At 40.5% G+C, this 20,422-nt stretch overlaps 1 protein-coding gene across 14 annotated transcripts in view; it reads right to left on the bottom strand.

Annotated features, from left to right (window-relative positions):
* DPF3 (double PHD fingers 3) overlaps positions 1-20,422 on the bottom strand; it is a 190,781-nt gene that overhangs the window by 139,241 nt on the left and 31,118 nt on the right. For 2 of the 14 annotated variants that reach the window (XM_072930055.1, XM_072930059.1), the window contains exons 1-2: positions 18,727-19,749; positions 16,988-17,099 (exon numbers count right to left, since the gene is read on the bottom strand). The exons of 4 other annotated variants lie outside the window; for them this stretch is intronic. In XM_072930055.1, the coding sequence (XP_072786156.1) occupies positions 16,988-17,099; positions 18,727-18,733 (119 nt within the window). In that variant the 5' untranslated portion in view covers positions 18,734-19,749. Of the gene's footprint in view, positions 1-8,600; positions 9,391-16,987; positions 17,100-18,726; positions 20,327-20,422 lie in introns of those variants that run through there. 8 more of the 14 variants (XR_012056332.1, XR_012056334.1, XR_012056333.1 and 5 more) reach the window with 8 other exon arrangements.

Here is a 20,422-nt window from a genome sequence, read left to right as displayed (position 1 = left end):
CTTGTATCAGCTACTCATCTTCCTTGCATTTCTGTTTATTGATCATGAAGTGGGGCAAAAGCAGGCACATTTCCTGAAAAAAAACAATCAAGCTAGCTTCCAAACCAGGTGAATAAGTTATGGAAAGCTAAATATATCCTGGCAAGCATGAAAGAGCCTCACTTTGTTTCAGTTGGAGATAGGTTGTCATCATATACAAAAAAGGGCCAGCCAATAAAACCTGCATGAAACAGGTTTTCTTTGCAACTCTAGACAACTTTATTGGGAAGAATATTATTCATTTTCACATGTCTTCTGTGTAGTCAGTCAGTCAATAAACAGGAATGGTCAAGTGCCTACCTTGATTCTCAGAAGCTATCAACAGTTCTCAACTCACTTTCAGTATCAAAAACCCATTAACCAGGTCTTACCTGTTCCCATGGACTGATTTAATGTTTTTCACAATGTAGTGTTCTTCCTCAAAGTTCTACTCCAGAGTCTTATGATTAATGCAGCTGTAGCTTTCATAGGTAAAGTGTTTCTAACTCTTGGGTTTGCAGGGAATACCTTGGACTTGTAACGTAAAGGCTCAAAATCCAATATGTAAAGACAAGCATTCAAAAAGGCACCATTTAAAAATGGTTTTTAACCTTCCTAAAGAGAAGGATCAGCCTGTGTTGCAATTTTCAGATGACCAGTACTGCAACCCTACAGAATGGATCAGAACATGACCTAGCAGTGTGCCCAGATGCCCATGAAGCCCAGTGGCATTCTGGCTTGGATCAGCAATAGTGTGGCCAGAAGGACCAGGGCAGTGATTGTCCCCCCTGTACTCAGCACGCTAAGGCTGCACCTTAAATCCTGTGTCCAGTTTTGAGCCCCTCACTGCAAGAAAGGCATTGAGGTGCCAGAGCATGTTTGGTGGAGCTGTAAAAGGTCTAGAACATAAGTGCTATGAGGAGCAGCTGAGTCAGCTGGGGTTGTTCAGCCTGAGGAAAAGGAGTCCCAGGTGTAGCCTTATCAGTCTCTGCAACTCCCTGAAAGAAGATTGTAGCCAGGTGGGAATCAGCCTCTTCTCCCAACCAGTGACAGGAGGAGAGGAAACGGCCTCAAGCTGCACCACAGGAGAGTCAGGTTGGCCATCAAGAATTTCTTCATAGAAGGAGTTGTTAAATATTGGAACAGACTTACCAGGATGGTGGTGGAGTCACCCTCTCTAGAGGTGATCAAGATGTTAGTGGATATGGCCTTTAGTGCCAAGGTCTAGTTAGACAAGGTGGTGATTGGTCAAAGGTTGAACCTAATGATCTTAGAGGTCTTTTCCAACCTAAGTGGTTCTGTGAGAAGCAGTAGTTCTGGTTATTATACAAGCTTCTACTTTTCAACATGGCACAGACAGAGAACTATGATTAGAGCTTCTTGGTTTAATATCTCTCATTTACTAAATCTGTTTGCAAAATTATTTTCTCACCTCTAGAGATCTGTTGCCCTCTCCCACAAGAGTACAAGAATCTAAAAGTCTTAGAAAAGGACATAAACTGACAATACATTAAAAAAATGTCTTTAAGTCAATTACAGTGCTTTGCTTTGATTTTAACCTCTGGCGCCTTGTAAATTATTAAGTAACTTCCACTTAAAAAGAAATGAATCAGAAAATATCAAAATGGAATGTTCTTACATGTTCTAAAACTTTTCCAAAAAACAACTTCAACCATTTGACTTAGGAAATTAATTCAAAATCAACTGTATTCTGCAAACTGTATTGGTTTTGATGAATTGGCATACTCCACTCCAAAACACTCAGTGAAAACAGCCCCCAGTCTTCTCTAGTTTCCAAATAATTACCCCAGAAACTTCCTGCTCCCTCTATCTACTCCACAAGCTGAACACACAGCATTCTGTTCTTGGTCAAACCCTAAAGAAAGTTCAGGTAACTCTTCAATAAGAAGGTCCAGTCCTGCATTTATATGTGTCTTAGACATTCTCTGATTATAGACATGTGAACATTAAAATTTTCAGTTAAAAAATAAATCAGTGTTTCTTTGAGGTCTTCCATTTCTTTTCAAGGTGTTAGAAGCAAGAAAGTTAAAAATACATATGAAATGCAGAGAGGGGGGGGGAAGCTGCCCTACTAAAAGACTCCACCTTCAACCACACCTTTCATTTCTTTGTACTTCTTCAAGATCTGTAATATCACTGAACTGAAACAAAGTCCACACCTTTCTATTAAACATCTGTTGTAGAACTTGAGTTACCAAAATTCATCTTTGCCTTTTCCACACAGCTTCTCATGACAGTGACCTACTCTTGCATATATGGTATGCACAGCACAGAGTTTGTAAACTGGAAGGGTGGGGTGCTTCAATTTAGTTTCCTGTGGACAAGTAGACACATCACTAGAAACACCATTAGAGCTACTTCCCTTGGAGAGAAGCCACAGGCTTAAAAGGGTTGTGGAGCAGAAAATATCTTCTCATTCCTTTGAATGAAGGAGCCTTTGATCTTTTAAGTCAAGGTGAGGGTGTCTAGTAAGATCTTGCCTGTAAGGAAGCTGTAGGTAAAGGAAAGAACCTGCAACCACCAAAATACAAAGAGGAGTACTTCTTTTCCTCCTTCATTATCCCATCCTTGTCCTAAAGTTAATACCTCAGTAAATGTCAACTCCCACTGAAGCAGGTAATTTAACATTAGCAGAAAACTTCAGCTCCAAATCTCAGAATTCCTTTTTGAATCTGCTGCTGGCAGGTGCCCTCAGCAAACTGTATACCAAACCAGTTGGGTGCATACATGTACACATATACATGTAGAAGCAATCTCAGATAATCATGAGGAGCAATCTCAGGTAATCATGATGCACACAATAATTACAGGTTGTCTCTCAATAGGTCCTTTTAAGGCTTTTTACAAGTATGCACCAACTAACCCTTTAACACTCCTTTAGAGCATATGAGGTTTATTGTTTTCCTTATATAGGAAACAAAACTGAATCCTTGAGCAGTTAAATAACCTGTCCAAGGACACTAAGGATGCAAGAAAGAAAAGTTGTTTGTTCTGACTCATGATGCCCGAAATCCAACTGCTAGGCATGCTGTTCATTCTAGTTTCTCCAGGCAGCTTGCAGAGTTAATTAATATTTTCAGGAAACACAGAATCTGAATTGTACAACTTGACTAGACAGAGAAGAGGAAGGAGGCTCATCTTTTATGTACTTACATCTCAGGCTCAATATTTCTGTCCAAATAGTATTCTCTGGGCTCAAGAGAAGAGAAAGACAGGCTTCTAAGCTTTTTGGAACCTCAACCTGGCAAAGGAGACATGTCCTCTTACAGCTTCAGGTGTTCAGTGGTACGCGGAGAGTCAAATGGTATACAACTTTAGCAGGTGTCAGGTGAGAGGGTCAGAGGTTCTGATTCTGTTTAAAAGCCTTTCTTTCATAGAAAAATGGGAACAGCTAAGCAACATGTTCAAAGAGTAACACCAACTGGGACAGATCAGTGTAAACGAAAGCATGGTAAGGATTTCATAAAGTTCTTTTCAAATTAGGAGCTGCAGGCAGAAACCATTATCATTGCATTGCTGCCTCCAGTGTATCCAACTCAACTGTTGTTACTCTGTACCTGTATCCTTTATTTCTGGCATTATATTTTTCTAAGATGACTTTTTTTCTGTACAGTACAGTTTTTCTAAGAATAACTGTTTCAAATTCATCTTGCAACTTCAGAATACATGACCAAAAATGACAAATACAACATCCTGTCCTACGCAAAACCTACTGCCTCCAGCACTCACTAAAGTATCTCTATTGACACTAGGGACATGGGTTTGGAGAGGGTCTGATGAAATTATGCAGTCAGGTGAACCTCTATGGGGAACACCTCAGTGGGGCTCTCAACAAGCTGTCTCCAAGATGACTGACAGACATAAGGAATTGTATTATACATATGCATATAAGATTACATAAATAATATCCAGAGAGAGGCATGCTTCATCATGCTTAACACAAGTATAGGGACCAGCAACTCCTATATGCTATGTAAATCTTTCCCAAGTCCCAAGCCTCTGAATTCAGTTCACCCTTCCTTCTCTCTCTCTTTCAATTCCCCAGTTTTAAAAATGGGAATACCAATACATGGCTCCATCACAGGAATTTTCATATTATAATTGGTGCTGTGCTTTGAAGATGTGAACTTCTACTCTGAGCACTTTAATTCAAGGCATGAAGAGTGGACAAAGAGGCATCATAATAACACACTTTTTTGACTATTTCTGCACTACATAGAGTCATACAGCAGTGATTAAACATGCAAAATAATGTATAGCATGGACTTGATTCAGCATAAAGCCTAGTAAGTCTGTTCACTGGCTGCACAGAATTCATCAGCACAGTTCTTGAAAATAGAGTTGTTTTCTTGAAGCTACTCTCCCACCCATAGTTCCAGTGGATGTAGTGAAAGGCATGGTAGTATTTAAGCAGTGACTGTAAGAAGGTGTGGTCCCTTACTACCAAGTCTGTAATGAAGAGAAGCAAATATAGGGCAGATTGTGGCTCCTTTCTTTAGGAGGTGTGTTAGGATAGTGGCAGCAGAGGAAGGAGTCCCTGAGGCACACTGCACGGGATACAGAGGTTTCCTGCTCAGAGCTGTCCTGGTCACTAGCACAATGTCCACTGCCAATTTTGAAGCTCTGTCCTGGACAGGAGACAGAACTAACCAGGGCAGTAAAGTCATCCACCAAATTTCTACAAGAAATTTGTATAGCAAACTTGAACATTGCGTAGCAACTTGAACAATTTTTTTTTTTAACACATAATAGATGAGCATCACTCCAAATCATATCTGGAAGACTATGTCCTTGGGACCACTGCAACACTACAAATACCAACCTCCTGGAACACCTTTCCTGACACAAAACAGCTTTACTCTTCCCCCTTAAATATGAACAGCATAATGCCTACATTCCACTTTTAGGCACCTCTAACTCATGGACTGGGCTTCTCCTCTCCATCCCGTTTTCTTACACATATGATATGAAAGACAAGAATAGGTTTTCCTTGTGTGTGCTAATCATTACTGCAAAAATGAGAGTGCAAGGGTGAAACAATCATTTAGGACAACATGAAAGTTGATTCTAATGCCAATATTTTATATACCAACAGAGCCTGAGTCCCATCTAACCACCCTTGACACACCTTGTGCTGTTGTTAACACCTGGTCAGAATGTGACAGGTTTCAAAATGAAGTATTTTACGTGCTCTGCTGGTGAACGAACCACCATGTCAGAAAAGTGAATAAACTACCATATCAGGAAAACACTGAAGCTCACTTACCAGATTCTAATTTATACTGATCCGTTTGGAATACAAAAAAGCACAAAATAGGGAACAATTCGAATTACTTTAGCAGAAACAGATAGGTGGTAAGAGTGGGAGGTTGCCTTCATTGTGTTTGATGATGAAGTATGTTGAGAGCTGTTGTTGGGCTTTTAGGACTAAATGCATCCAGGTGACACAAAGTCTGCAGCATCTTTATGAGAAAGTCTATCTGAGAGAAGTGGGGAGGGAGAAGAGCTGATCAGGTCAGTTTAGCTGATCACAGGTAGGCAGACACCAAAGGATTTACTCTCAGGCTTCCCCTTGACATCTCCTTGCTAAACTCAATGGGCACAGAACCTGTGTACCAATGAGCAAAATAAATGGGATTACATTTCTAACTCTCTACCAGCTCCTGAGAGAAGGAAGTGGGAATGGGAAATACACCAGAGAGAGGATCTGTTGGAGCAAACAGCACCTCTGAAGAAGCATTCACCATCTGTTTAGCCTAAATAATTGGGCTCTCATGATAAAGCTCTCACTTAAGACCCCTAGTAGACATTTAAAATCCAGCTTCAAAAAAAGTTGCCAGAATAAGACTCAGGATGAAGCAGACAACAGGTCTGGCTTGGAATAACAAATCCTGCTTAGTAGCCCAAAAGTTAAGTCTATGAGCCAAAGCAACAGGCTCTTTGCTTCTGCTTCCTCCCATAGCAGTAACCCTCAAAACTTCAACAGAACAGTTGTGCAGTTTGTGTCCACACTGCAATACCCTGGTGCAGAGGTAGCCCTAGCACTCTCTTGCCCTTTCCTGCCTCCACTCTTCATTGGAAAGGGTAGGAGGAAGAGAGATTTCCTTCCATTACCAGTGGGCAGAAAAGCAATCAGATGCCCTGAGCTGTGGTATGGCCTGGAGTAATTGAGTCTATAAAACCCTGAATGCAGAGAAGAGCTTCTGCCTCACACCTCCTAAGAACAAGAATACAATTATCACCAGCTTTGGCACCTGCTCCTGAAGATGTGCTTTATTCTCTTTTGCCATGAGAGTCCTCCCACTGTTCCCACTGCACCTTCCCAAATTCTCTCTTTCCACTTTGGGTCTGGAAAAGAAGCCCTGTTGTTTTTCCAGACATAAGTCTTCTCATCTAAAATCCCAAGGATATCACACCAGACCCCACAAGCTATCCTCTCCAGGGGACACTGCGAATAGCTAATTGCTCTCATGTTCTTCATTTGCTAAGGTATGCCCACCCCAGCAGTTCTCAGGGACCAGGACCAGTGGTAGATGCCAGCTGGAAGTTCTTTGGGTCAGAAACTGCTCAATTAGTACAAGGAAATCACAGCCTAGTGGGAGCTACTTACAATACTAATTTCTAGTTAATAGCAATTTTTAAAGGAATTAATTAAAGGAAATGTCTTTAATTTGTATTACAATCTGTCTTTCTGTGTCCTCATTTCCCTTCTGGCCTACAAAACTTCTTTTCATACCTTACCATGTCTCTACCATGCTTCCTATTCATTCCCCAATGCCAGTCACTTCCCCAAACAGGGCCCTCCCTAATCAGCCCTTCTTCAATAAAGCACTTCTGCCTTAGAATCCAGGCAATCATCTTCTCCAAGTTTTCCTGTGTCACTATTTATTGTACCCAGCCGTTAGATTTGTTTTCACACCCTCCAAAGGATTTGAGAGTTTGCCCCACTATTTTACTCTTCAGGGGCATACGAGGAGAGCACTGTCCTGTGAACTTACATTTTAGAAGAGTCCCTATTACAATTACAGGGAAACCAAGAGATTAGTGAGGAAAAAAAACCCTGCATACATGTCCCTAACCCATGTGAACACCAGTTTATTCAAATCAAAAAGCTGCAAGACCCTTAAAGGATCAGATGCCTTCTTATCTGCAGTCCTTTTCTTTTACTTACTCTCAAAGCAAAGCAGCACACACGTGTATGCACACACATTTTCTTTTCAATCCTTCCCTCAGTCCTGACCTCTTGCCCCTGCTTCAACAGTGGTAACTCATCACTTCACCTTGTCCCAGGTTTGCCTATCTTTCTCCATCTCATTTTGGCCTTCCCAAGGATTAAAGAAATAGAATATCCTAATACCCATAAATAATTCTATTTTCTTCCACTAAAAATAATGATGAAAAACTGAGATTGAGCTTGGAAGACTGTTACTAGGCATCTTAAAAAGAAGGGTTAAACTACAGGAGGGGATTCAAAATTAACCCTTTCACAGTGTTATCAACTGCCTTAAAACTTCTAGATTATGGCTTTCCAGAGACCCAAAGGACAGAGAAAATCTTTAACTAGAACTGGGATTGCACATGGATAAAGGAAAGTGAAACTAAGGCACAATACTCACATAAATTGAAATATTAACACTAAATTAGCATTTGTGTTTCTATTTTAGCTTAACATATTTTGCTTCATTTTTATGGGCACTTCAGGTGTTCCATACACCCTTCAGTACTTCACTCAAGAAGTGGCATATATTCAACTAGAATGTTTGTTTTCTTGGGGGGTTGGGTGTGGTGTCTGCTGGGTTTTAGTTGTGGTTATTTTGAGTTTTTTTAATCTGTGATTTTGCTTCATCACTGGATGCCTTTGGTCACTGGGCAGAGAGTAAGTAATGGAACATAGAGAGACAATCAGAAGTCTCATTAGCAAGGAAAGCCTGAGAAAAGACCACCCTCTGAGCACACTCCCTGGCAGCATAGGCAGGGTGGATGCCCTTTGCACAGAGCTACTGTTTGCATAGCATAGAGTATCTGTTTGCTAGGCCATGTTTAGGTGCCTCCCCACACTTCTGCAAAGAGCAAGAGGGCATGGTGGCCCTCGTACATAATTTACACGCAGGCAAGAGGAAACTACATAAAATTAAGAGTAAGACGTAATTCAAATAACCATTTTTTTCCAAGTCAAAAAGTAGCTGTAACTGGCACACAAGCAGTTTAGAGTGTAAGTGGAAACAAATTCCAGGGTGTCATGGTTTAATCCCAGCTGGCAACTAAGTACCTAAGTACCACACAGGCAGGCACTCACTCTACACACAGCCTGCAGTGGGGAATAGAATCAGGTTTAAAAAAAAAAAAAAAAAAAAGTAAAACTCGTGGCTTCAGATAAGAACAGTTAAATAATTGGCACAAAATAAAATATATTAATACCAATACTAATTATTTTACTGCCAGCCTCTCCTCACAATCCACACATCATCTTAGCAGCCAGCTGCAGTGACCCTGTGAACCCATCAGCAAGCACTAGAAACATGCAATAATATCAAGAAGCAATTGCACATCTTTCGCCTTACATTTGCAATGTAGACTTGCATTCACATTGTCTCTGCCCCCATATCCAGTAGGAGTATTCCACGTGGAAGCACGAAGCAGATACATTCATAGGACCTGCTGATTTCTTCTGCTGTGGTAAGGTTCTCCAAGGAACCTTATTTCATTTGAAAAGTGTTTAGAAGTTTATTAGTCAGAGGAGCTTTGCAGAAGCACCTGGGTCCTCTCCCCCACTTCGTGACCTGTAGCAGCTTTGAGGCAGAGCACTGATGCGATCCACGCACTTGAATCCCGGTAGTGACGGTGATCAGGTAAGTCTTCTTGGTCATGCTGTCAAAGTCTGTGTTTCATCTCTAAAGATTTCTCAAAAATGTGATAGCTGAGAGCTCAAATACTGATACATAAAAGGAGAACATTAGAGGTTCCTTCCCAAAGCTGTGGGAACACCTAGCTAGCACACTGAGAAAGATGGATTTTGTTATGTCCTTCACCCAATGTGTACAGTGTCCTGGAACTATCTACAGCTATCTGATCAAGTGCCTAATATGCAATTATTAATCATCCCACTGAATGCCTTTAATTTTGAACAAGAAAATCTGTCTTCTCATCAGAATTCAGGCATGCTACTGCCCACCATGAAGAGAGGACAGCCACCTTATGTGCAAATGCCATCAGTTGCCTTTCATTATAAATATTAACTTATAAGACATGTCTGCAAATGGCCACAGGAGCAGAAAAAGAGCCACATGGAAGACCAAAGGTCACCTATGATTGTGAATCTGAGACATGACTGGAAAATTCATTCCACACACAGTGACCTAGTGAGAGAAAAAGATAAAAAAAAAAAAAAAAAAAAAAAAAAGCAAAATGAAACTGCAACAGGACAGAAAAGACAATAAAAATATCACTTCCTCTAGTCAGATCAGACCACTGCAGATTTCCCAGGGGTTCACCCTGACAGCTTTGACACACATCCCCCCAAACAAATAACAATTAAGATTTTTTTTTCCCCTAGAATGAATCTGAATATAGGCTTTACTTCATACTCAGTCTGAATGAGAGGCCTATGAACAGACATTGGAGACAGCAAATTTCTTAAATGTAATGGCCATTAAGAAAATCAGCATCAAAGACTTTGCATTCACTCTCAAGTTTCAGCACTTAGTACTTTATAACCATGTATCTCAAACTTCTCTTTAGGAAGAGACATAAATGATTTCATGTATTGTTTTCCATAGGGAAGCACTACAGCACAGGACTTGTCTGAAAATATACGGAAAGTCAGTGGTGTAGGCAGAAGCTAAATGCAAGTCTCTGCATTACCAGTCTGGATCATGCCATTTCCTCTGTACAGAAGCCAAAGTGTATGTTTAATAAACAGGTTGTCTCAGGTTGTTGCAAGACCTGGGTGAACTGGCACACCGACTTCCCCCTAGGGTTGACATGCAGGAGCAAACATTGCAAAGAACAAAATAAAACTCTGGTCATTCAGCCAGTAATCATAATTCCATTTTGCATTTCTGGGTCTCTTATTTTGAAACTTCTCAAGGCATTTCTTGCAACACTGCTAAGTACTATGTGACTGCCAGAGACCTTGAAACAAAAAAGGCCGAGTCAGGTCAGACCAAAGGTCCATCTAACATGGTCTTAAACTTAGACCAGTATGGAATCCCTAAGGAGGCACACAAAATATGGATATAGTGATATTCTGCAGGAAATGTACTTGCATCTCATCTCAGCCTCTGGCAAACTGTGATTTAGATATCAAGGAATTCAACAGCCATTGAAGGATCTACCTTCTGTAATGGTGATGTTTTTTGAGCCCACGTAAACTTCAATATCCCATACATCCCATTGTAAAGAGTTTCACAGGTTTATTTAACATTTAGCAAAAATGTATCTCCTTTTGTTCCTTTTGAACCAGCCTCTTGATAATCTCATTTGATGTCCTAACTTTTGACTTCAAGAGGGAGAATGAACATACATCCATCCCCTATTTGCCCTTCCATGATGCTCCTGATCTCAGGAACCTCTCCCATAGAGAGAGACTCAGAAATCTTTTTGCAGACTGGAAAACCCAAACCAATTTAGTAATTCTTCATACAGAAGTCATTCCTTTTGATCCTCCTTGTATCTTTCTCAGTACATCTTTCAGCTTATTGTATCCTTTTCAACACAGGGAAACCAAACTGCTCACAGTATTCCAGCATGCTTCAAACCTTGGACTTATATAGAATTACAGAAACATAGAATCACTTAGGTTGAAAAAGATCAGTAAGGTCTCAAATACATTCTCATTAAATGATGTTTGTTTTCTTTCCTTTGATACTAACTCCTAACATTCAGCCTGCATCTCTTCCTTCCTCTCTCCATTTATTTTAATTATTACCTTATTATTATCTTTACCTATTACTCAGCACAAATATCATATTTTATTATATCTATTATAACCCCAAAATCTTTCTCCTCAGTGACTAATTCTGTCCCCATTCCTGTATATATTAATTTGGGATATTTTTCCCTATGTGTCTTAATTTACATTTATCTAAACTGAACATAACCAGTCATTTAATGACACAAATAATTCAGTTTCATGGGGTTTTTCTTCAACACTTTGCAGCAACCTTCTTTCTTTCCACATGGAGCATCCTTAGTATTATCAGCTTAGTCTGCCACGTCCTCTTCACATTCTTTCCCAGACCATTTGCATTTATCAGGCAGGACAGGCCCACTTACTGATCCCACAGAGCCTCCCTGGGTGACCTGACCAGTTGCTCCTAGCCTGTGTTTTGAAGGTTTTAACCAAATGTGCCTCGGGAGGACTTCTCAAGGCAATTTAGCTTCTTTAAAAGCTTCAAGAGAAGAACATTATCAAAGCCATTTGCAAACCAGGCTGAGCATGCTGGTGGCTGCCAAGTGGGAGTGGCTGCCACTGGAGGAAAGCTCCCCGCTGCATGTGCCATTCCCATTTTCCCTACCCCCCTGGCTGGAAAAGGAGAAGTAGGAATCACCCTCCCCTTGTTCTCCATCTCTGCTCTTCCTACTACTTTCTTTCCCATTCCTGGACTAGCATGGGCCCTGACCCGTAATCCTTGGAGAGCCAAAATGGAGCTTTGCCTGCACTGCCAGGAAGGCCCAGATTCCCTTAGAGCACAGGCAGTCCCAGGGAGCACCAGTGCCACTGGAGTAGGTGATGCCCTACGTAAGCATGCTGATGAGGGATTTTGTAAGAGTTATTGCTATAGAGGCGTGTGACCAACTTACAGCACAAAACAATGCTTCACACAAGCACTGTCCCCTACTGTGTAGCCACAGTTTTATTATAGTGTAACTTTCATCACCATTCAAACAATCTCCAAGTAAGCAAAGGTCTACCTTTGCTACCAGGACTCCTTAGTGATGTCCTGGAACAAATAAGGATTGGGTCCAATATCAGTCAGTACACTTAAGCTCAGCATCACATCTTATGTTCATGCATATGTAAAAGAAAACATTGATTGAAACTCTGAGCAGGTCTGTCAGGAAACACAATCACTTCATTTAACACTTAAGTAAGAGATACTTCTTAGGGACCAATAGCTCCTCTTTTAGTTCCTCTCTGATCTCTCTAAGTGTATCCCCCCTCTGATGCCCTTCCTGGTGTGAAACCTCATTAATTCCCCTCTCTGGGATTAGGTTCTAGTCTGTACACAAACTATTGCATAATTATTATTTCCCATTTTAAGTTTCACTCATGAGAAACTGTTAAGAAATAAACAAAAGGGGTGGGGGGGAACTTCCCAAAATAAGGTGCAGTTTAAATGTAACAGTAGGAACAAGGAAGAATTCAAAATATTTTAAATTAAATTTCCTTGTGCCTTCTCTGTCTGCATTCTATTCTCCCATGAAGATGAAACAACAGGCCTAGCTGCATGTCAGTCTCTTCCCAGCTAGAAACTATCCAAAGAAGCACTATGTCACCTGGGGAGGATTCTTCCCCCTCCCTATTCACTGGGTTAATTTTTTTACTCCCTTAATTCAAAACTAGTTTATGTGTGATCCAGTGGAGACTTCCAGTGCCATCTGTCCCTTGGTACTAGGTACCATTACTTGTAGTGTTCATTTATGGATGCTCTTGGTCTTGTTTTTGTCTTCTTGATTTTATTTTTTTTAATCCTTCACAGATAGAAAATAATCTGAGGATATATGGCATCCAAAGCATCACAGAATAGGTCCAAATGTCACACTAGAAAGATGAAAATTTCTGAATAGTCCCATCCTCAAATGGCTTAGTGAAGCAAAGTGCCTGCAACAACTTCTGTGCAGGAATGTACTGGGAAATTTAAAGACAGTGGCTGCTCTTTATCATCTCCTTGTAGAGAACCACTCAGGATGAGCACAGCTCATCTGACAGAAGCAGTTTTGCAGGTAGCTCAAACTAGAAAAAAGCACTAAGGCACATGAGAATCATTTGAAAGCAGAGTGAATTACTTGTACAGTTGGTATTAACATATGGATGAAACATTGCTTTAAAAGTTCAAACAGCAACAGTCAGCTGAACAAAGTTGGCAGAAGAGTAACAAATGAGTTTTGCAATTGTGCTATTTTTACTATGCAATACCAATACTGTATAAAAGAACAAATGTTGTGTATAAGTTCAATGCCAAACCTAAACCATTACTAACAGTGTTGTTGTGATGCAATTAAAATGTCACCATCATTATTTGCTGAAAAGGATTTCATCCCCCTCCCCAAGCAAGTGTTTTCATTAGTGGAGTTTTACTAGGCATGTTTGTGAGAAAGAAAGGTGAAGGAATAACCCAACTCAAATATTTAAAAACATTTAACCGTTCTGGCTCATTGACAACTGTATGCTCTCCCTGTGATTTTTTAAGAGCTGCTGACGCCTCATGGAAAAAACTTTGAAAAACATATTATTGAAAAACAATTTTGCCAATGTGTCATATTTTCTGTCTTATCCCTTCCCTTGCTTTTTACTGCTAGAAGAATCCACATGAAAACAGAACCTTGATTCTTTAGGTAGACAGAATTTGGATCTGAGCTCTGCCAAAGCATGTGGGTGTTTGGATCCTGTCCATTAAAGACATTTAACTTCAGATCCAGGTTCAATCTTCACAAGAAGTGCTGAGATCCAGGATTTTGTTTTGACCCACCCCTGTTACTAAGAAGCTATCTGCTGTCTGTCCTGTTAAGCTACAGGCTTCTGCTAAGGATCTCATAGGTGGCTACTGCTGTCTACATTTGCTGCCAAATTATAAGCATCAGGCACTACTGAATATCTGAGAAGGACAGAGAGTCTGAAAAATTAGGCGGGGGAGGAGGGGAGGCGGAATAAAAGGAATTTTCTCTGATGGTACTGTTGTCTTGAAATAACATAGACTTGGTTTGTGTCTCACACTGGCATAACTTTTGGACTTCAGTGAAATCACACTGACTGAGTACAAACAAAAACCACAGTCTTTATGAAGCTGAAGGGGTTTCTTTTCCCATTCACTGTGTTGAAACAACACATTCCAGCCCAGCCATAGAAGCTCCTGCTGCCTTGTGAGCACAGAAAACAGAGATTCACCCCAAATCTCCCACTCTGCAAATTACTGTGAGTGGAAAAGAAGAGCAAGCCAAACTTTCTCAGCTCAGAAAGATGCCAAACTGGACATAATTTCAAAATAGAATCAAATTTCACTATAGCCTTGCTCTTTTCCTGATTTAGCTATGCAGGGCAGAACAATGGAAATGCTGGATAGATACCTTCCTTGGGAATGTGGAAGAGGGCATACTTTTCATGTGACCTTGCCCCTCTTTTTATCAAAACACTTCTTACTTTCACTGACATTTATCCCAAGGACGCTAAAGCAAAGAGAGGAAACTAGCATGCACACTACCTGCCTGCTCCAAGAAAAGGTTTTCATCAGTGGATTTACCAACTGGGATACCTGAGGATGACTGACAGAACTTAGGTGCCCAGGGTTTCTGTTTTATTGTTGCCAAGTCATGAGACAGAACCCACAAACCTAGGAGAGGACTGAAAAGCTACAATTTTGTGAGGGGCAAGCTGACACCTACCATATGCATTGGGAGAAGGAAGAAAACAGCAACAATACATAAAGCAGTCTCCAGATTCCTGAAGTGTCATCCATCTGCCATCCTCTTACATTGCGTAGTATCACAGTACTAGACAACTTGTCACACAGGCTTTAAAGTGCTACTTAACTAGAGAGAGATGGATTTGTTCACAGAACTTCACTCTGAAGAACCAGTGACTAGCAGCAGATTGATAGATGAAATAGAAAAAAATTACCAACTCTACTTCAAGTTCTCCACTGTCTTGCACTTCATGTGGTCATTTACATCTGGGCACAGTGAATGTGTAACACTTCCAAACCAGAGAAGCAGTAATTTAAACTCATTTTCACTGCATTAGGCAGAAGACTGAAGAATCAGGCCCTCTCTTACAAGCAAAATGTCCCTGACAATGAATGATGAGTAAAATACAGGCTGTGTATTCCACTTGTTTTGGAAAGCAGTCAATTTAGAAAGGTTACCATAAGACAGAGGCAAAAATCTGCCCCTGAACTCCCAACATCTCAAGCCATAGCCTTGTCAATAGTACACAGGGTGCAAAAGATTATGGCTAGCTCAGGCCATTAGTTTCCTTTCTGGGCAGGAATCCCAGCATAACAGATACTTATGCATATTCTGTCCTCATTTTATCTAATTACAAATATCTCTCTAGGGATGGGGAGGGGAGAAGAGGTTTGATCACACGATTTTAGGTCACTTATGCAAGGTCTTGCTGGGATATGCATTGATCCAAAGACTGCTATATTTCAAAAGTTCCCATAGTAATATAGTAAGGGAAAAAAAAAAAAGGTATATGTATAATTTTTTCCTATTTCTATGATTTTGTGAAACTGACCAGTAGAAAAGACTTGAATAATGTACTGCTGTAAATCACTAAGGGGCATATGGAAATGTTTAAAATGTAAGGACATTGATTAATGAACAATACCATGTTTTCCTAAACACCATGTGTAAATACATTCTTTCTTTCCTATATTATACCTAATATGTGTATATTAGTGTGTGTTTTCTCTGTTTTCTCTGATACAGTTTTCTCTGAATAAGACCAATAACACTGGAGAAAAATGGAATAAGGTAATTTAAAAATCAACTTTATGTTGATCTTTTGGATTTCTACTTAATGGCTGCAACTCTGGTGAAAGATACAACATTGTTTCACACTGATGAAATCTTAAAAGCCACATTTAGGCATCATCTAATTAAGTAAAACAACTTTGTATTAAAGAGAATCACCCCTGCTTTCCCTATATCAACACAGCATAAATCTTCTGCAGTCCAAGAATAAGTACAAAATTGAACAGTACTCATCATCATCACAAAGTACTTCAAACCTGTTCCTTAAGCATGGGAGCAGCAGAATACAGGAGAACATTGGGAATTTCTTTTAGAGAAAAATGCAAGGATTGTTTGAAACTCATATGGAAAGACTGGAAAAGTTATTGGCTGAATAACTGCCTTGGAAAAGGACGTCAGAATTGAACAGACATCATTCAGAAGCAGAAAACAGTGGTAACCGAATTTTAAAAATGGATCTAGAAGGTCAGGAAGTATAGGGAGGATTGCCGAAGTCAAGAGTTATAACTTGCAAAAGCTACTAAAAACCAGCAATATTCCTCAGGCATCAAAATAAAAGTGATCCAAGAAAGTTCAGCTGGTTTGCAGCTAGAATGGTACATAGATTAAATGCAATACAGGTACAAGCATAGAACTAAAGGAATGCTGCGTTTCACTGAAATTACTGTGGTGGAATCCACAATGACATTTGTGCAGTCATGGCATAAATTCTGAATCATCTCTGCCCAAGAACAGCAACGTGAAACCATACATCTACCAGCAAGTTCTTTAAACAGATACTGCAAATCATGGTTGCTACTATATTACCAGAGTATAACAAGCAAAATAAGATACACATTGTTAACTGTTTTAGAACACAGGCCGTGGGATTTCAGTAAGGCTGAGCTACAGTTTACTAACACACAATTTTTTTAAGTGCAAAACAATCAAGAACAGTCTTGAATAAGGAAACAACAAAGATGTCAGATTGATACCTGGTGACAGAGTAACTTGATATCTGGCTTCCGTAAGATACTTCTTAGCTATTTGGACTTCTAGAGAATGTTTCATACAGTAGTATATGAGAAATTACTGAAAATGGAGATCAGAAATATTAAAAGAATTGTGAGAAGACTGAAAAACTACCAAAAGAGGTTTGAACACAGAGACAGTGCTGATGAGAAGTTACTTCTGGAGTCCTGGGAGCTGAAATCAGTATTTCCATTAATGGCCTTGGCACAAAAAGTGTGTGTGTTGAGAAAAGCTAGCCACTTACATAAGCTGAAGGGACACCAAGGAAATTAAAAGCATCAGACAAGAAGAACTGGATGGAGTGAATTCAGTATAAATTTCACTTAATAACTTGCAGATCATCATCTCAACGACAGCTGAAAGGACAGAAGAAGAAACATAACAGTATTAGTCTACCACAAGATAACTGTAAACCAGCAGCACTATACAACCACAAACAAATGCAAAAGCAAGGTTTTCCCAGAAGAGGTAAAAAATAAAGTTATTGTAGAGGGCAAAACCACCTGGAACAAAGTACAACTCTGTCTACTCACACTCAAGAAAGCTGAATGTGAGTAATCCAAGCTGGAGTAGAGACAATAAAGACAATAAATACTTCAGTGACCAAAGGAAGGGAAAAGATAGCGCAGACAGTCTACTATATCAGAACAAAGACTGACAGGACTTATAACAGTGTTGCACAAATGTACAAGTCATAGTGGAGAGGAAGACATGGAGGGAGCAATAGTATTTAAACTAACAACTTCATGCTGGCACCAGAACAAATGGGAATAAACTGGTCACAAGTAGGGCTAGGCTAGGGATTAAAATGCTATTTCCAGCCACCAGAGCAGTGGGTTTTGGAACCGTCCCAAGAGGAGTAATGGGAACAAACAGTCCAAGTGGGGATTTAAGACTTTTCAGTTTATGAAAGAGATTATCTGACATGGTACCAGAGAACTGGACATAAGACCCAGGAACCCTTCTTTAAACCTGCATTTCCATTAACTGAGCCACTGTGGCCAATTTGGTCTTTGTCTTCTTGTCTGAAAGTGCACACACAGGACCCAGTTAGTGGCAACTAAGATGGCAGCCTTTATGATATAGGTACCTATAGAAACAGAACCAGGCTCATGGTGACCATATGCTCAGGAGAAAAAGCATATACTCTTGCTTTAACAGGCACTCTTGCCCACCCTGAGTTGGGCTTTGATCATAGCACAACATGGAAGGAAATCTTATTCAAGACACTCATGGCCCCTTAGGTGCTTTGCCAAGGGACCACTAGCCAGCATCCAAACCATTCTTCCAGAGGAGGGTGCAGAACTCCCTTCAAAGGTAGCCTACATCAAACCCCAGGACTGAGCATCTCCCAGACACTCCAGCCTCAAAGAACTCACTGCTCTTTCATGAAATCCTGTTAGCCAAGTACTCAGAGGAGAACCCTGCACTGCAGGTGCTGCCTGGAACAACCACACAAGAACTACTGGCCAGCTTAACGAGGCCTTTTGGACAAGCAAAATTAAAACCTGAGGGAGGCAGAATGGCAGAAAGCAAAAGAAATAGCCAGGCTTAGCAGAATCTCCTCACACTAAGACTGAAATTTTCATGCAGCTTTGGGCCCTGTTGTAAAAAGCAGTACTTATGAAGAGAAAAGCAATAGGTCAAACTCCTACAGCTCTGAAAATAGATGCATTGGAGGGAAAAAACCTGACAGGTCCTGATTGATAACCATGCTTGAGGGAAGATGCTTGAGGAAAACTGCTGCAGCAAAGGCTGCAGGGAGTTACTTCTTCCAAACCCTGCTGCATCAGAAAAGGCACATGTGGCTGCTAGAGCAGGAGATGGACATGGTTAATTGACTGGGAAAGTTTAGCAGAGATGAAATTAATGCAAAGAGCTCAGAGCCCAGGCGTGCAATTCTGTTACTAAGGGAAGCAACCATTCGGCTGGAATTGCAATCCATTTTCAGGTCAGAGCCTTTCTCAAAGGCAGAGTGCTCACCCCTCATCCACTGCTCTTCTTCTGTTCTGAAAGGTGCATGGAGGAGAAGGCAGCTGAAAACAGCAGCCTGCGAAATACATTGTCCTTTGAGGGCCAGCTAGGTTTCAACTTTGCATGGTGAGTGTGTTTTGCAGTGAGGAATTCAGAAGACGTGTCAGGAGACAGCCTCCTCTAACCCTAGAACTTTGTGGATAAGTTAGTTGTGGAAACAAAACAGGAAAGTTAATAATAGGGGAGCAGAAGATTTACTTTCAGAACTCAGCAGAATGAGTACCTGAACCAGATATGTTTGCAATCTGGTCAGATGAGAATGCCAGGAGTTAGTTACTGTGGAATCACAGCAACAACACACAAAAATATAAATTAAACAACTATGTTTTTAAAGTAAAGCTGACTGCAGGAGAAGATAGGAAAGATACAAACACACACCACAGACCAGATGACACAGATGATCTTACCCAGTGATGTGCTGCCAACATTTGGATAAGTAGTACCCACGACTTGTATTCCTTTCAGATGGTGTCTCTTTTTCCTCAGTAAGGGAGGACTAGACCTGGGAACTTCTTAATTTCCTCTGCCATTTTAACAAAGGGGGTTTAAATACACATATTTACAAGCAGCCACATAAAACTATTCTCACACCGATGACTTTGAAATCATATTGAACAGACTGGTGCACAGCATTTATATTTTGAAATGCAATAGTTGCCATTTGGTTCATTTCCATGGTAAAGTCTTTGCATCCCAAAAATGCCTTTATTAGCTCTAGGCATAAATCACTGCGATTAAGGATGGTATAACAATAATTTTTTGTGAACTTCTTCCATCAGAGCTAGGCAGGCAGTCTTCATTCACTTTTCCGCTCTTCAGTTTGGTCATGAAAGTGCTAACAAGGAAGGATTCCCACTCACCTTCAAAACATCACTCTCATGCCCAACACCAAAAACAATGCAATGTTGAGTCAATGGTTGATGGTGTGACTAGTGTGACCATCACCAAGTCAAACAGTGCCATGTCATTCTTCCCACAGAATAATGGAAGAAATTACACCACAAAAAGGACCATGATGCTTAATTAAAGCATGATTATAAAGCATTTTTCTGGCACAAAAGTGACACATACTTTACATTGCAAATAACATAGTTTTTCTAATTACTTCATGCTGGAATCTCCTGAAATCCTCATTGTAGGATATGCAGAGAGGAAATCCCAGGTGGGAGAAATTTTATATAGCTGCTTTCTGCTCATTTTGAAGAAACTTCACTTGGTAGAGCTACTCACAGAAGGCCAAGCTAGTTTTGCAGGTCAAGAGAGACTCTCCTTTAGACCTGTGTTTATACATCAGAAGTTAACTACATTTTAGCAAAATTCCAGCTAGTCAGGCAGAGAAGTCACTAGAGTTAAACCTAACTGTGACAATGAGTTCATGACTTACCTGTGTCATAAAACAAGTCAATGGGCAGATTAAATTTAGTAGGCATTCATCTGCCATGCTGCAACCACAAAACAAAGCTGCCTCTCCCTGTGCATAGAGACAAGTCACTGAAATGAGTCTTGCTCCAAGACAGCCCCAAAATGCATCACCTCATAATCCCCATCCGCCTCCAAAACACTCAGGTAGATCACAGAGAGTCCATCCTTCCAGTCCAGAAGCCATTTAAGTCTCTCTTCCTCATCCTGTATGAGGGACCTGAAA

The sequence above is a fragment of the Taeniopygia guttata genome, chromosome 5 (assembly GCF_048771995.1).
Source record: "Taeniopygia guttata chromosome 5, bTaeGut7.mat, whole genome shotgun sequence".
Taxonomy (NCBI): Eukaryota; Metazoa; Chordata; class Aves; order Passeriformes; family Estrildidae; genus Taeniopygia; species Taeniopygia guttata.
Note: the sequence above shows the minus strand (reverse complement) of the source record. Positions and strands in the feature narration are given on the sequence as shown.